At 42.6% G+C, this 17995-nt stretch overlaps 2 protein-coding genes across 3 annotated transcripts in view; both read right to left on the bottom strand.

Moving 5' to 3' along the window:
- Positions 1-69: 69 nt before the first annotated feature.
- golm2 (golgi membrane protein 2) lies at positions 70-10043 on the bottom strand. Of its 2 annotated transcripts, XM_079156622.1 has the most exons (10): positions 8941-10043; positions 6384-6438; positions 6136-6238; positions 5736-5826; positions 5482-5605; positions 5202-5285; positions 4491-4775; positions 4108-4245; positions 2292-2459; positions 70-1132 (listed from the first exon to the last, which is right to left on the bottom strand). In XM_079156622.1, the coding sequence occupies exons 1-10, from the start codon at positions 9265-9267 to the stop codon at positions 1056-1058; spliced, it is 1452 nt and encodes a 483-aa protein (XP_079012748.1). In that variant the 5' UTR covers positions 9268-10043; the 3' UTR covers positions 70-1055. The 2 variants fall into 2 exon arrangements, with proteins under 2 accessions (XP_079012748.1, XP_079012749.1); XM_079156623.1 differs by lacking the exon at positions 2292-2459.
- Positions 10044-11773: 1730 nt separating this feature from the next.
- fam189a1 (family with sequence similarity 189 member A1) overlaps positions 11774-17995 on the bottom strand; it is a gene marked incomplete at both ends in the record, with an annotated part of 77017 nt that continues 70795 nt past the window's right edge. The window contains 6 exons of the mRNA XM_079184532.1: positions 11774-11968; positions 12212-12534; positions 13150-13221; positions 13680-14453; positions 14546-14624; positions 16410-16545. Coding sequence (XP_079040658.1) covers positions 11774-11968; positions 12212-12534; positions 13150-13221; positions 13680-14453; positions 14546-14624; positions 16410-16545 — 1579 coding nt within the window. The remainder of the gene's footprint in view (positions 11969-12211; positions 12535-13149; positions 13222-13679; positions 14454-14545; positions 14625-16409; positions 16546-17995) is intronic.

The raw sequence follows: 17995 nt of genomic DNA, 5'->3' as shown, positions 1-17995 counted from the left end.
ACCAACATAGCTGTATCACCTGAGTGACAACTACATTGACTCTGAAGCACTATCACACCTGACAAATGACATGAAGCATCACCTTTAATAAAATAAAATTACATTCAATGTGCCTTTCCATGAGAAACCAATTTTCCTGGCTGCACAAACAGAACTGATTCCATGTTCACAGATTTCCCTAAAAGGTGAGGCATTAGGTTTTCCTCTGTACAAATGGTAACGGTTAATCTACATTATTTAAAGAGAGACCTCATTACTGGAAGCATGTTTACAGTGCGTCAGTTCTATATGTGCTTGGTTAATCGTTGCACACTGGAGGATACTAACATTGCTCTAAGTATTGCTTAAGCATCGGTATTTTACTCAGTTGATTATTACTAAAAAGTTTCAAATGCATGCAATGGCATCATAGAAAGAAAACAGAACAAGGAGCACTTTCAAGTGTCTGTCACAAAGAAAATAAATTGATTTAATAGGCCAGAAGCAAGGTCCTTGGCATTTGAAATGCATTCCCACTCCTGTAAACGAAAAAATGGTCTTCCACGTCAAAAGTCCCAAAATGATGTTAGAAAGGCAGAATGCTGCATTAGTCTCTTTGATAAACATCTCAGGTGAAGAGTTTGTTTATATCAAGCAACAGCAACCTGTGAAGAAAAATAGCAACAAAAAAAAAAGAAGAAAAAACCCCCCCAGTTCGACCTTAAAGTTCAGCTGCGAGTCAACAGGGCTCCTCAGATCTGTCCGTTATAGACTGAGGCAGTTATCAAATAACAAAACTCAACAGTCAGTGTGCATCGTATCACATCTACTGCCTCAACCTAGAACCATTAGCAAATCAACAGCAGCTCAGGACAATGCCACGATTGTTTTCCTTTGTTATTCAGAATTAATTAATTAGTTGCAATGTCTGTTTTTCAAAATAGTCCGCGACATTGAGGATGAACCCTAGAAATTCTTAAACATATTGATGTTCAAACTATTTTCTCAAGAAAAGACCTTGGTGGTAGAAGTAGGTCTCAATATTTGTCATTAGTTACGGCTGTACAAGTTCCCATTCAAAGAACGTCAATGGCTTGATGTCTTTTCCCATAATCCACAGCTCGGTCTCCCTGCATGTCTCGATCATCATCATCTGGAAAAAAAGAAAGTAACACAACCATTAGACATTTAATAATAGACTTAGTGAAGTGCTGTAACCATTATCAGATAAAAACACTTATATTTTGATGTCCTCCCAATCAGTCCAATCACATCAAAAGCTTGTTTCCAAACAGTTTCAGTGCATCCATAAAGAAACCTACATGGCAGTCAGGAAATATCAGGATTTATGTTTTTTTGTGACGTACTTCAGCACACTGGATTTGAAATGAAACATTGACTTCAGGTTTAAGTGCTGAACGGTGTTTGAGGTGATGGTCAGGTTCATCCTGAGAGACCAATGTAGGACTCACCGTCCTCTTTTGTACACAGTCCTCCTGATTTTGTAACAATGTATTAATCTAGAAGAAATGTATTAGAAGGATACATGGAATTTTGGGAGGAATGCTTCCTACATTTATCCAGCATATTATTAGCTTCCTTGTCGGTCATTAAAATAAGAACATCCTAGATTTTTATTGAAATCAGACTGTATACAAACTGAACAGTTTAACACAGATACCAATGACAAATCACAGCCATATAACAGAAACACAAATAGTACTCTCCAAATGTAGTACTGTTACACTCTTATCACATATTAAACTTCTAATCTAATAGGCAATCAGAAAGATGTATGGAAGGAAACAATAGGAAGTAATAAAAACATGGACATGCAATTCAAGATTTCAAGGAGAACACAGACACATTCACAAACACAGTGAGCTATATTTATCTACCGGTCTAGATGTGAGTCAGATGTTTGGTGGGCACAGACAGGTGGTATCGCTAAAAGGAAGCACAGGCAGGAGAGAAAATACTAGATGGACACTTACTCTCACAGAACCGTAAGTTTTCCCCATATATAGGAAAATAGGGTGCTACGATTGTTACTGTTCCTACACAGTAAACAATGCCTGAACTGCATACAAAGCAGTCCTGCTTGGACCCCGAAGGTGTTTCGGTCATAGTTCCTAATCATCTCTGGTTTATGATGGATTCAAGGACCAAACTCAGGGTACTGTGAGCTCCTCTAACTGGCGAGACAAATGCAGGGGCGCGGCAGCAGGACAGGGGTGGAAGGAGGGAGGGAGCAAGGGAGGAATGGTGGATACACATCTGGACAGGCAGTCCAGTCCCCCGGCCTGGCTCACCTTGAACGTCTTCCTCCCCACCATCACCATCCTCTTCCTCATTGTAGGCCAGCTCAGCCTGCTTGTCGGCCTCATACTCACCCACGTTCCCATCATCCCCATTGTAGTCCGCCAGCTTAGAGCCGTGTTGCGGATCTACTGGGGACTCGTTCTCGTCAAAGAACCGGCCTGCAGGAGGCAGAGAAGGGCCTCATCAGGAAGGGAGGGAAGCGGAGGCAAGTTGTAGGAAGACAGGGAGGAATGGGAGGAATACTGCACAATGAATGCAAGAAGGAATAAGTGATCATTTGAAGAGGATGACAAAAGATGATGAGGTGAATGAATACACAGTGGCAGACTGTAATTAGAAGACAAGTGGCTCTGAAGAGTGAAGGAGAGTCAATCATGGACTTGAAAGCAGAGAGCCAAGTGGAAACAAATGGGGCTCCTTCTGTAATGAGGGATTGTTTGAAGTCTGGAGAGCACAGAGCGCCAATTGAGTTACCGGTTTAATCATCCTTACAATCATATCAATCAAAAACAATAGCCCTGCTGTAAATCCTATCTTATGCTTTGTTTATGTTGGTACTGTGTCTGTGAGGAGTGTTTACTCAGCTCAAGGGTCTTTTATAAGCCACAGAAACAGTAAGTGGGCCATTGAACTGCATTTCAAATGTTTCTACCGCCATTAACATGTGTGTGGAGGACAGAATATTACAAGCACCTTGATTCAATGCAGCTTAAGGTCTCCTGTTTGGTATGGCCACTTGAACTTTAACTGTTGAAAACGGATCACCATTTTTCTATATGCTATAAACCAACAGTTGTTAAAATAAAATAAATCAAAAAATAAAAGCAAGTTGATGTATTTTACTGGACGTTGTGAATATGAGCAAGTCACTGTGGAACAACGGCATTTTCCAGTTTCATCATTGCCATTTAAAATGACTCGATCAGAGGTTCCTAAAGTTGCCAATAAGAAAACGGGATCATAAGATATGTACAATGTATAAATAAACTTTTACTCAAACGCCATTTTTCTATAATTATATTCTATAATGATTGCCCGCTCTCAATCACACAGGCATCCAAGTCTCACTTCAGACAGTACTGTTGGGTGGGACTCGAGATTTTCTGAGCCAATGTCTAGTGAGCATCTAACGCTGCCAAAAATGAGACATCTGGTGGGTGTCGGGTGTTAATTTGGCATAATGGGATGGAAGTGTAATTAAATCAGAGGCAGAAGATACAAAGAAAAACTAAATGAAGACGTGAACTGAATGCAGTTAGTGTTTTCAGCAGCAGAGCTGCAGGGTGTGAGGTGGACATGTAAAGGAGATGAAAAAATAGAAAAAATGAAAACAGAGGAGGAGGAGGAGGAGGAGGAGGAGGAGGAGGAGGAGGGAGAAAAGGCAGCAGAGCAGAAGCCAGGCAGCAGGAAAGGATCATCTGGGAGCCAGGTGTGTTTGTCATTGGTTTCCTCTCCTCTGCAACTGAGCCCTCCCTCTCCTCCCTGATGGTGCTCCTAGCCTAGTCAGACATGACTAGCTTTCACTAACTTTCATGAAAATGTGTGATGTAGGAGTGGGGGTGTAACCGGTTAGTGATGGGCAATATTCACACAAATGGCATGACCCGAAATTGTATTTCAGTCTCCGCATTGACACATATCACAGAGAGCTGGGAGGCAGCAGCTAAGCACAAAGGCAGAGCTAACAAGAATTTGCTGCGATTGTACTTCTTCATGTGCAATTTTTCCCACCCCTTCAAAAGCAAGAAAATTAAAAAAAAAACTCCAACCACAACCCCCCTTTCAAAGTGTTGAGGAGGAACTCACTTTGGCGATGGTGAACTGGCTGTGGTGGAGCTTGGCCTTGGGCGTGGTGAGGCTGGATGGGGTTGGGCACCTGGGCAGGGTTGGGGGGCAGAGGAATCACCTTCAAGTGGTCACGGTCACCCTTGACATTATCAGGAGCTGACAATAAGAAAGAGGTTAGGTTCTGTTGTGTGGATGATCTCCTGCAAACCACCTTCCAATCAAGAGCAAATGAATACCTTTTTATAACCTCTTAGTCATAAAGCACAGCTAAACCTACTATGATAACAGTTATCTGCTCCTGCCTTCACTTGACTAAACATTCAGTGAATTAAACACATGCCTTAAAAGACTCAAGGCTATTATAATGAAGACCCATAATAAGAATGTGGTGCATTCTGTACCTTCAAGTTGTTTTTGCTGTTCTCCCACTTCGTCTGCCTTGATACCTGCCTTGTTGTCTTCTTCAAACACTATGGGTTTGTCTGCCTGTTTGATGACGCCCAGAGGTGCGACGACCGCTGCTCGGCCCTCCACTCTGTCCTGCTGGAGCCCGGGCTGGTCCAGGGACAGGCCTTGGCCCCCGGGGCCATCGGCTGCCCCGACTCCAGGGCCAGGGCCAGCACCAGCTCCGACAACCACATCAGGGGCTTCATCGTGCTTCTGAGTTATGGCCGGTTTCTTCAAGGCTGTGGATATATGAGGTGGCAAAGTGAGAAAGCTCGGAGAGTAAGACGACTCGAATGTTTGCGTTTTACTCGCCACAAGGACAGAAATATGGAAGACATTGGGAGGGGACCCAGTTTTTAACCGGTAAACTTCAAGGATTCATTTGCTGGTGTGTTTGTCCAGTTTAATTCTCCAACTCTTGGTTGTTTGTAGTCCCCTCAACAACTCACAGATTCTAAATCATCAGGCAGCAAATGAGTTCAAATTTAAAACCTAAATCAATCTCCACATCTTTATTATTGTTTTACTTGACCTCGCTCTACCCACACCGCTTTAAAAATGTCATGCTAAATGCATGTACCCTCTACATCATTTTCACCACTCATTACGTCACTGGGTGTGCCAGCCTAACAATTACTCTTAAAAAGGTTTGGACCCCTGCTTACCAAATTGAACATCGTCAATTTTCCCCACCTCACTGTCTTCAATACCAGGCATGCCAGCATCACTGCCAGGCTTACCCATCTCTTCTGCAACAGAGCAAAAGGAATGAGACTTAGTTAGTGGATAGGTTGACTTTAAAACAGATCGATCACAGTTACATTGACAGTAATAACACACACAGGAAACTAACAGAGTGTAATTTTGATGATCACGTACTACATTTAGTGTGTAAGTGCATGGCAATATAAAAGGATCTGGTTGTTGCGTTCATATCCACCGTACCTTTTAAATCTGGACTGTCTTGCCCGTGAGTGGTCACTGTATGGCGCTCTCCAACTATCTCCTCCCCGGGGGCTCCCTCTGCATGTCTACCCGCCACTGCACCCTTTTGGCCGTCCATCACACTCTGAAGAATTAAAAAGATGAATCAGAAAATATGGAATATGGAAAATGGAGGAGAAGAAGAAACTGCGTACTGAATAGAGGGGCTTCAACGCTATTGTCAGTACATTTGTGGAGATTTTATCAAAACTAACCTGTCTTAGCTTTGATGCTTCTTCCTCCAGGGTCTTTTTTGTGTCTTCATACTCTTCTTTCAGCTGTGCAATCTGACGGCCACACTGTAAACTAAGCAACACACACACACACACACAACACGTAGGTTTCATCCACACTGGGATATTTTCACCAAATCACATAAAATACATTTTGAGCTCAAACCTTTATGTTACACAATATAAGTGAAACATCAGAGATCAAATCAGCCTTATAAAGAGACAAGTGAAGAGGATATCACGATAAGAAATGACCTAAAATCATAGAATTATTGTTATTTTAAAAGTCATAACGGACTATTTGAGAAGCACACATTCATATTCTGAGAAATGTTTTAGACATCATGTCACATAGAAGGACAATCACTAAGCTTGAACCTACCTCTCATACTCCAGTTTTCTTTCCATGGTAGTGCCGTTTTTCTTCACTTCTCTTAGCTGCTCTTCCTGTTTCATGAACTCCTGCTTCAGCTCCTTTAGCTGCTCTGTTAACAGCAACACAAACACATAGACAACATTTTAGAGGTTTAGTCCTTGTCCGCTAGTGAAACATGTTTCATTACCAATCCTCCATTGAGGGATTCTGATTGGAGAGTGCCCTCTGCTGGGCCGACGGGGCTAAAATCCTACCTTTCAGCCTCTGGAGCTCCGTCATTTGGGCTGTGAGATCACCCTGCACCTTCACCTGTACAGGTTAGAGAGAAAACCGGTTTACGAATCTGAAGGAGAGCTAAATACATTTACCTCTTTTACACCCTTACTAACAGCTTCCCTGCCAAGCCACAGATGACTAAACTGTGCAACAAGTTCTCTAATTAGAAGACAGGGACACCATCAATTGCGGGGGAAACAGGGTTGTCTTGTTTTTCTTGTGTAACAAGGCATCACAGCACAGATGACACCCACTGTGACATTTTAAGCAGTTACTTCAACGTGGCAATACGTTGCTGCCTATCCAAATCAGTACGTGGTACATCAGACGTTGTCTAAATGGCTGATCTCATGCTGAGCAAGCAATGTTTTAGGATGTACACGGGTATTCAAGTATCTCACAACAACTGCCTTTGTAAATACCAGCACAGAAGTGGGTAGCTCAAACACAACAGGTTTATGAAGGGAGGCAGAGGGGAGGGAAACGTGGACCTTGGAATTTAAGGCGATACCCAAAAACTGGATTTATCCTCCAGATGAAGACAGGCCCAATTACTGGCAGAGCGAGGGAGGAAATAGAAAAGAAAGCGCATTTAACCATATTTTGGCAAAACAAGTCAAGTCAAGTCAATTGTGCCGCAGGAGGGGTTTGAGAGACTACGCTTTTGTCACCTTCGGAGTCCGTTGTGATTGTCTTGAGTTCTTGAATGAGTTGTAACTGACAGACAGAAGACAGTGAGGAAAGAGTGGACAAGAAATACAGCATCAATGTCAACTGTTGTAATGTCTAAAGCCTCATCCTGTCAGTTTCTCACATGGGGTTCACAGCTTCCCCGTGCAGCCTGCTGGCACTAGCTGTTTAGACAACACGGCCAGACTGTTGACTGTATGAAGAAATATACGACTGTGTATACTGTACTGTGTGGAAGTCATACGAGACTCAACTGTCCCTGTTTTCTCTGCATTGCAGGCCTCTCTGTGTATGTAGCATGCATCTGTTGGACCAGGGTTAGGCTGTGGATAAAACAAAGGAGTGGAACAACTGCTGTTTAACGCCTTCCCTTATTTAGATTATGTAAAGAGGGAGCAGGATACCGGAGGTACTATAAGAGCTAAACTAGGGAGCTTAGACATCTATTTATTCCACACGTCACCATCTATACTCGCCTCAACAAAAAGAAAAACTGAACCTCTCGGCTACATTTTTTATTTTTTTTAATCTCAAACTCAAAATAGTGTAACTGTCAAAAAATGTAGCTGCCAAAAAGGAATTTTAGTGGCGCAAATGATGACTGCATATTTGGAATAAAAACATAAAATTGTCAGTAAAACATGTCAGTTTGTAGAAGATTAAAACAGCGCCAGCATAACGGGCAACTAAACAGAAGGCTAACTGCTACAGCCATTGTTTTGCTTGGATTTGATTTGGCTCACAAACTCAGCGTGTGATGCAAGCGGAAGAGTCCATTCAGAATAAAATGTGTACCTATTAGGCTGATCGGTGACTACGATTATTATCCATCCAAGATCATTTCTTCACTACTGGGTCTTCATTTTTAATGCTAGTTTACATTTCAGACCTTGTTTGCTGAGAATGTAAGTATATCACTGTATGCATGTGTGTGTGTGCATTATCTCCCTGGTCCCAAAGTAAGACTATGCCACCACACATAGGATAAGTTAAACAAATGTATGCCCGTCTGAGAAATAAGCATGTCAGACTGAATGCAAATGATAGAAAAACCTCCCTCTCCCATCTGTTGTCCAATTGTCTCCCAGGGCAGCTGGACACACACTGATGTTCAGAGGGTGCTGGGACTGAAAACACAGTGAATTGGTGGCTGGGCTACTGCGCAGTACAAGAGGTGGGAAATGCCTTGTGGAGCACACAGATGTGCCACACTTAAATATATTATAGGTGGCTTAGAGGCATGTGCACATTGAAACATTACACTTTTTCCCCCCTTAAATAGACCCTAAAGGAACTAACTTGAGAGAGCTGCAATTTTCTAAAAGACGAAATAAAAATACAATGTTGGTGAAGCAGAACTCAGGCTCTGAGGAGGAGGAAAGAGTTTCCCAGCCAAGGACAAGTTGATATATCTTTCTGCCACTTGGTACCAGGCGACTACTCCATAAGGAAATATTACCTTTTACTTATTGCATTACAGTTAAGTAATGCTCATCTACAGTTGCCTGACTAGCTTAGTGAAATGAACAATGAACCTGCTTTGTTTTCATATCCCCATCACTATTTGCTCTCTCAGAGAACAACCACACCTAGAGTACATATTGTAAGAGAGCATTAACAGTAATGCCGATGATAGACAAAGAATTAAAAACAGAGGTATTGAGTCAAAAACCCCACTGTGATACTGACACCTATAGCTTTACCTGAGGGTGGTTAAGTCAGGGGGGGGGGACTGTGGTCACCTGTTTGTGCGTGTGGCACATCAACCCTCCTCCTGTTCGCTTCCAGTTATAACAGTACCAGTGAAATAAAACCGGGGTTTGGGACCAGACACTGCTACTCTACCTTTTCATCAGTGCACTTTCTGATGATAGTCTCCCGGGCCTGCAGCTTGTTCTCCAGCACAGTGTAGTCTCCCTCCTTCTGGTCGATGTGCTTCTTGTGCGTGTCCACCTGCACCATCAGCTCAGAGTTCCGCTTCTCCAGGCGGCTGCGCGCCGCGTCCGTGCGCTTCACCTGCGTCTGTACCTCCGCCAGCTCGTCCAGCAAGCGGCCGTGCTTGTTGGTCACAGTCCAGTAGTTGAAAGACAGTATGGCGATGATCAACATCAAGAAGATGAGGATGAAGGACGGGAGGCGGCCTCCCCGTCGGTTTGCACCAAACCCAACCATTTCAAAACCCCCCCCACCAAAAAAAGTGTGACGTTTGCCTCAGGTTGTTACCGCAACCTACACGATCTCAATGAGAGTAGTCTCCCGCTGTAAAACACATCCGTCTACGTGACATGCCGTGGATATGCGGCAACCGCTCGGGGAAAAAAAAATCAGTAAGCAAACACTACACAGACGGACAGTCGCGAGCGGTCATGACTTTTCACATTGCTACTGCGGTCCTTAATCTCCTTCCTCCTTCCGCACACTGGGCATCCTCTCTGTGATTCGTACCAACGTCAGTAGATGAAATCCGCCCGCGGGGACGTGGCCTAGCTCAGCTGGCAACGCTAGACGAGACTAGACGTGGACAGCTACACGGCACCGTGGCAGAGAGGAGTGCAAACACAAATCATACAGCGAGCTATACAACGTCGGGCTTCGGCTACTTGTTTCCTATGGGCCCCGATAAGCCCAGTAGGGTAACGTACACAGACGTCTGGAGCTCCTTTAATCGCAGAATCGACCACTGATGATTTTATCTTCCGACCTCACGCTGTTAGCTCCTATTGACGTTAACGCTGTCCAGCTAACGACTTCACACTAGCTAGCAACAACGGCAGATGCGACAACACAATTAACGACTGTCAGACAGAGAAGTATCGCCTCTTCTTGCGGGTGTAATCCTTTTAATATCAACAACCAAATGCTAACAAATCATCATACGGTCACAGGCTTTGTATCACAATCTCTTCCTTTCGCTGCCTGCTAAACCTAATTTATGTGCTGTGTGTGAAGCCGACTGTATTCCGTCTGAGCAACTTCCGCTCTCTGCTGAAAAGGATTCCCACATTTCAAAATAAAGGTCAGGATTGAGCCTTCAGCAGCACAAAGAAAAACGTGGCATTCACTTCTTGATGGCATTGTTTTAAACTGTGGTTGGCTTATATAAACACGTGTGTACGCTGTAGGCTTAAGGTTTACACATATGTTTTAAAATATTAATTACAATCATCGGCCACACTGTGAAAGTGATAGTCCTGTATATGAAAACCATTGACGAATTGGACATCGCGAGTAGTGCCTGAAGACCGGAAGCACATGGCTGAGTTGAAGAACACTTTACAGTTATAATGACATCAGGGAAAAGATTCTTAATTTAAGCAAGTGTTGTGTGTCGGTCTTGAAAACAAAAGCATACAAATGCATTGCTTCGACAGTATTTCAAATAAATATATTGAGCCCATTCAAACCTGGAGCCTTACTTATCATTAACAGGTTATACCCTTATCAGCGACAAGTGTGTAAACTCAAACACTTGTCTCCTGTTATCAAATTAAGATACAATTTGTTTTCTCTTTGTGTAGCGAAAAATAAAATGGTGTCATTTTTTAATGGAAAATAAATTTTTGGGGCCTGTAATCTAAATCTAGACCTAACCGTTTGCATGCAATTGTATGTAATTTACTTACAGATTACTTCAGATTTAATTTTTTTTTGGATAATAAGTAGCTGGAGACCATCTTGTGACGGAATCACAACCTTCCCCACTTCCAACACCCCTACTTTCTGCACCCTTGCTCAGACTACTCCCATCTTCAAACTCAGCCATAATTTTGTTCACACACCTGTAAAGTTGACAACATATGTCCACAGACATATAAACAGACACACACACAGACTCACTGGGGGGAAACAATATCAGCCACACGCTGTCACAGCTTCCATTTAATAATAACACCGCTCTCTTAAAAAACACATTTCAGTTTCACCAACTTTATGGAAAGGCTATTGTATTTTCCTATGTTTCTATTACTTTTGCCAGTCCTGTTCAATGTGACTAGATGTTCAAAATGCTAACACATACATGATCCAAAAACATTCACTGAAGTAAGAACACAAACCACAAAATACAAACTCATGTTTTATTGTAACACTGATAAGAATTGTAACACAATGAGGTAAGTTAAATAATCCACATCTGTGATGTTCTTGAACCAGCGACACCACAAAATATTCACCACCCTAGCAGTAACAATTCCACAAAGTCTGCAGACAATGGTTCGTAACGCCCAGTCCGTTCAGTTCACAGTTTAATACAAACATATTTCTTAGGAATACTGATCACACAATCTCCTTTGTCTTTGAGTCACAAATCCAAACTTACCAGCTGTGTGTTTCTTTTTTTAAGAGATGATACTCAGTAGAAAAGATCCCCTGAGGGAGAAACATTCTTTTGTTTTTCTGATGAGAAACAAGCCACTACAGACACCGGCAGGCTCAGTCTGAGTTTGCTACCATTTCTGCTGATGAGTTGGCACGGTCTCACAGGGCACTAGGAGATACAGTAAGAGACCATTTCAGTTTGCCTGTGCTGCAGTCACACTTTGAGAATAAATGATCCTTTAATGCTGGAGGAGTTATTCATTACTCTACAGACATCTGCTGCACAGCACATGGGGGGCTGCAACACCAGCATCCTGAAATGCCCTCAGAGTTTTGACTCGGGTCCTTGTTGGGAGAGTGGTCAGAGAATTGTTTCTTTGCACTCAAGGCTTTGTTCAGAGGAGGGGGAGTCCAGTGGGTTGGTGGAGGTGCTGGTTGTTTGTGGGAGGTGTTTTGGACGGCGCATGGAAGGGGAACTCAAAGCACCGCAGCTCTGAAGGTGAAGGTCCTCATGACCACGCTTCCTGGGACTGCCAATGATGCGCTGGGTCATCACCTGTGCAACAAAACATAAATGAGAGACACAAGTTGCTATTTGTTATCTTATTGTTTTGTTTGTTTTTACATAAAAAGGAACCATCCATTTTCATCCATCTCACATTTTTCTGTTTTCTGGTGTGTAGTGAGCATTACTGCGTCACAGGGCTGCTAGCCAGATATCTACTTATCATCTTCAGAAACAGGCCTACAAACTGCTGGTTTTGCATTGGACATTATACTTTTAGTCTAATTCAGTTACCTGATCTATGACATTGGCACTAAAAATGGCCTCCTCCATGTGTTTCTCATCCGACTTGATGACACACTTGATGTTGTTGACAACCTGCTGGACTTCAGGAGGTAGACTGCAGCTTGAATGCTCCAGGAACTTGGCCACCAGTACTTTGGTGTCTTTGTACATCTTAAAGTCAGCCAGGGAGTGTGGGCGTTCGTGGGAGGAGTGTGTGTGCAGGGCCCGGGATTTAAGGTGGATGTCAACTTTCCTGCCCTCCTTTTGCTGCTTCCTGACACTTATGTGACTGGGTTTGGATCCAACTACTCCCGACGTAACGTCTGTTGGCTCTGAACAGAGAAGAAAAACACGTGACATAGAAAAATCAAGGCTAATACCTGTGGATTTAAGGCTTTGGTTAAAGTGAAATCAGTTTCCTAAGTCACTCATGTAACACATTTTCATTATCAGCTCAGTTATAATTCATTTAGGATTTGTTTTGTTTCCAACTTAATTGTGATAATGCATTTTTTAGATAATCCAATGGGACCAATGGGGTTTAAAATGTTTTATTCAAGGAATATTTAATCCTTCAGTTTATCTAAAAATGAAACATAACCAATTATCTGGCGGTTTTCCCCGGACAGAGACGAAAACTAACATTTGTTTCAATAATGTTTGTTAAAGTAGTTCTCCACGCTGCCAGTTTGTCCGACAGGTCTAATTGTAGGGATGGATGTGAATGCGCTAAATCTTTGGGTTGATAAATTCCTGCAATGCTGGGAAAATGGATTGTTTGTGACCTCAAGAGATGATTACCGATCCATTATGAACTGGCACGTATTTCCATCAGTATAATGCTTGTATGTGTGCATAGATGACCAACTGTTTGCTAGTATAATTTGTTGTATTTCAGTGCTTCTTTAGAAAATAAAGTATTAAAAAAATAGTTTATATAATGGTACCTTGCTCTGGTGATGTATGATGTGAATCTTCAGCAGCGGGGGTATTTGCAGAGGCGCAGCCACAATTTTCTCCTGTAGAGGGAGACAAGAAACTTAGTTTGGGGACAACAAAGCAGGCACGAGCTGATCATTGCTTATTGACCATGAAAGGCTGCAGGGCTGGCTCTAACGGTTAGATTAAATATCAATGAATCTGCTGATTATTTTCTTGTTTAATCAATTTGTTGTTTAGCATATAAAATGTATCTCTCTCAGAGTCCAAGGTGATTTCTTTAAATGTCTTCTTTTGTCCGCTCAACAGCCAAAAACCCAGCGATGATCAGCTTACAATTACATTAAACAGAAAAAGTAGCAAATGCTCACATTGGAGAATCTATAACTAGAGACTGTTTGGACTTTGAAACATGAAAAAATGAATTAGAAATGATGGCATAGTTGACTAATCATTTAAGCTCTAAAAGGCTGATCGCTCTTGTAATATATAGATGGAGTATTTAAGCTGTTGTCTTGTGGAACAATGTTGCACTCACTTCCTGTCGTAGAGGTGCAGGAGATAGGGTCACTGGTAGAACGGACTATGCGGGCCAGTTTGCGGTATCTCCTGGCTGCTCGGAGCACTCGAGGCCTCTCTGACGGCGAGTAGCCACTTTGGGTTGAGGTAGAGGGGGGTTGCTGCGATGCGGAGGAAGGTGACCAAACACTGAAACACAGCCTGGGGCCGCGTGGCCTGCTAGGAGGGGAAGGGGAAGGAGAAGGAGCCATAGGACTGATGCCGGAAGTTCCACCAGAGGAGGCCACGGAGGTGGGGGAGCACGGCTGAGGTGGAGGGGGGATAGTAACAGGGAGCGTGAGCTTCCGGCTCATCATCCGTGCTTTAATGAGGGAGTGTGTTGACGCTTTAGGTGGCTCCTCTGGTAAATGTTTGGCTGATGCAAGCTCGTCACATATGTGCATCGCAGGCCTGAGTTCCCCACATGGATGTGTGTTGTCTGTGGAATCCTCCTGCTCCATGGTGCTGAAGTTTTCTGAGGACCAGTCCGGAGAGCGCTCCAGAGAATCCTGTGTGTGTGAGGACTCACTGTAACCTGTATCACTTGGGCGAGCGTCAGTGTTAGGCCGGCCACGATGGTCACGTGTACAAAGTTCCAGGCTGTTGCAGCTTCCTTCGATGGGAGCAGTGTGGCGCATGCCATAGGGAGAGGAGTCAGAGCCCTGGACCTCCAGGGAGCACAAGTCCTCTGAGGAGCAAGTCTGGTCCTGATCAGCCACCTCTGACACCAACAGGGACGCACTGTCCACCGAGGCTGAGAATAGGGGGAAAAGCATCATCAGCATGACTTCTAGTAGACATTTGACAATCCTCTGCAATGTTCGCTGCAGTCTTAATTGTCTTTACCCTGAGTGCTGAATCCTGCAGTTATGTTTCTCTCACACTGACTTGATTCGGTGGCCTGCTGCTCCATGCTGGTGGTGACCTGTGAAGTCGACATTATTAGTGAAGACAAACAACATAACAGCACTTTTTGCATAAAATGTATAAAGCGGATAAAGGAAAAGGTTGTAGTGCACAAAAGCAGCTGCGTGGCATCTAACCATCAACACATACGTTTGGTCTGTAGAGGGCTCTATAAGACCACAACACACTAACAGAAAATTATCTCTTTAAAGGCAACTACTGTATCACGTAGAGTGGAATAATTAGATGTGTTTTTACATGCAAGTGTACAACATACATATACGTTCATATAACTTCACATCATGCAGGCTCTTTAGCCTGAAATCATCAGCTGAGATTCTTCTGCCCACTGACTGTTCTCGCACACAATCAATCGATCACTGCCCGCTTCAATTAGTTATTGAAAGCAACTGCTGCTAATCTATTGCAGGTGAGAAAACCTTCTGCTGATTCCTGTTTGAAGGACACTGTGAAGAGAACATGGATTTAACATGTATAATAGAAATAAGGGACTGAACGCCTAAGGTGTTAAATGATGCTGAGAATATAATAGAAGATAAAAGGATTTGCTTGCACATTAGATTGTTATTTTTAGCTGTGAACAATGAGATGCAGCGAAGCCTCAGCCTGCAGTTCAACATGACTGTCAAGCAACAGCAGATAAATACTCAGATGAAGTTGAAAGCCATCATCTCAACATGCAGACACCATTAGTCAATGCCAACAATTTAGAGAAGAACAGTCGTTAAGTTGGCTGGGTTTGTCAAATTAACTTGTATACTAAGACCTCTGGTCTATAATATCACATTATGCACATTTCAGAATTTAAACTAACTTGGGCTTAACCTTGAAATCCCCTTGCTTTGAAGGCTATCTCATCACAATTTGAAATATGTAAATCTTTAACCTTAATGACTTAATTTTTATGCAATTCATTTATGACTATCTCTTCATAAACCTACACTTATAAAAACTGTAAATAATTGTAGGCTTATTGCTGGCTCTGGATGGCAATCGGCCTGTCAGTTGGTCCATCACTTTGATCCAGACGGAAATATCTCTACCTATACTAGATAGATTGCCATGACATTTTCTACAGACATGCATGGTCCCCAGAGGATGAATCCTAATGACTTTGATAATCCCTTGACTTTATGTGTTGCACCACCAGCAGGTCAAAGATTTCAGTATCTCGATATCTAGTAGATGGATTGGCATAAATGATTACGATGAATCCTAATGGCTTTGATCTCCTGACTTTTCTTCTAGCACCACCATAAAGTTGACATTTAAGGTTTGGAGTAAAATGCCTTAACAACTATTGGATACATTGTCATGAAATTTGGTGCAGACATGTATGTTACCCCAGGGGAGGAAATGCAAGAACCAGCTGGTCAAATTGAAAGTTCTCCAATACTTTTGTTAATGACCAAACGTCTGCAAAACAGCTGTACTGTGTTTACTGCTAATTAGCAAATGTGAGCCTGCTAACGTTGTAAACTAAGTTGAACATAATCAACATTATACCTGCTAAACATCAGTATGTTAGCATTGTCATTGTGAGTATTAGCATGCTGATGTTAGCATTTAGCTCTAAGCATTGATGTGCCCAAGTACAGTATCATGGAGCATGACAGCATTGTTACTGCTACTGCACAAGTGTAAAATGCATGGTGACTGACTTATGGATTGGCCTGCTGTCTTTGCAAACAAAGAAATAATGTAATGTCCTCAGGCCAGGATGTCCACGAAGGCCTCTATAGACAGCGTTGTTTTAATGGCAGAGCCTGTTGATTGCTCTCACCTGGCTGGCCGGGGTCTGTCCCACCACAGACTCATATGGAGGAGGCAGGTCAGTTGGGTACAGTGTCCCTGGACTGTTGATGGGAACCCCGTAGATGGCACTGAAGGGAGAATGGGGGAAGTCCAGGTGCAGGGCTCTGTCAGGGGCATAACAGCAGAGTTTCAATCAAAAAAAAATAAAAATAATTTTTGATAATTTATTTAATTAAATCATATCTCAAATAACTGAAATACAAAGACTGGCATGTACACTGAGCCAGTCGCACAGTCCAGAGTGTTTAAGAAACTGGAACAGCAAGTCTGAATCCATCCTATCCGAGTAAAAAATACAGAATATTGCCGAATAAAAACATTAAGAAAGAAAGGATGAAAAATATCCTCTTGTCCCCTACACACTAGTACAGAAGATATATATGGGTATATGGTATTTTGTATGTGCACCACCACTGTTTCATGAGGTGCCAATTAAGAATAAGCAGCCATGTGTGCAGTCATATCTTTTAATTACAACCTCGTTCTCCTCTAAAGGGACGGAGCATGAAATACAACCTGATAGTTCCCACCAATCATCTGAGGCATGATGATGTCATGACACATCCCTGGCCCTGGGCACGGACACCATAAATGGTTCCTCTGCCTTGTTTATATTGATGGCATAATTGACAAACAGATGCGGCTTCTTTCCAAAGGGCTTCAGCAGCAGCACATTATATCTGGCAAGACTGAGAAAATGAAGGTAGTGATGACGGAGGGCTGGACTGATCTTTCACAACAGCTGAGAATCACGGATGTCGCAGCTGCTCAGTAGAGGGATATGCTCTGAGCTGACCATGGATGATAATACACCACACGTGATGGTCACAGCCTGATAGCAGACAGACACATGCCACTGCTGCTTAATATGATGGATCTGGATTTGAATGCAAATGTTGCTTTTTTCATCTGTATATTCACCATGGGAGATTTTAGGGTGGTCTCTACACTAAGCAGTTTTTAACCTGACAAAATTGCTTAACTGACAGATGCTGTACCAAAGCAGCAAGAAGATATAATAGACGTCATCCTTCACTTTCTAATAACTGTAATGGTATTTTTTAGTTAGTATATATTTCTATTCAGTATATTGTATTCATGCATCAGTAATTTTGCTCTGAACTTTGTTGAACTTCACAGTGTCTCTATTGTGCAAAAGAAGAATTCTCCCTTGCCTGTTCACAAAGATAACTAACTGTGTTGTATGAGAATGTTCCAACTGGCAACTTAAAGAAATGCCAGTGCTGAAGTCTGACTATAAGTTCCCACTCATTCCTCTTGCAGATATGAATGCAACTCAAGGATGTGTAGAATCCTGAGCTACTGCTACATATTGCAGAACATTTTGAGAAGGGTTTCTAAAGCAATGCAACATTAGATTTTGAAGTTCTCAAAATATACTTAACAAAACCTATATCCCAGAAAAAAATGCCCAATGTGTTTTTAAGAAGATCAAGCAGCACCTTGATACCCATCTTGAATGGCTGCCCTCTGGGAAGTGCTTCATGTTGCCTTTGGCAAAAACAATATGTATTTACACATTTATTCCCACTG

Source organism: Pholis gunnellus, assembly GCF_910591455.1.
Source record: "Pholis gunnellus genome assembly, chromosome: 1".
Classification (NCBI taxonomy): domain Eukaryota; kingdom Metazoa; phylum Chordata; class Actinopteri; order Perciformes; family Pholidae; genus Pholis; species Pholis gunnellus.
Note: the sequence above shows the minus strand (reverse complement) of the source record. Positions and strands in the feature narration are given on the sequence as shown.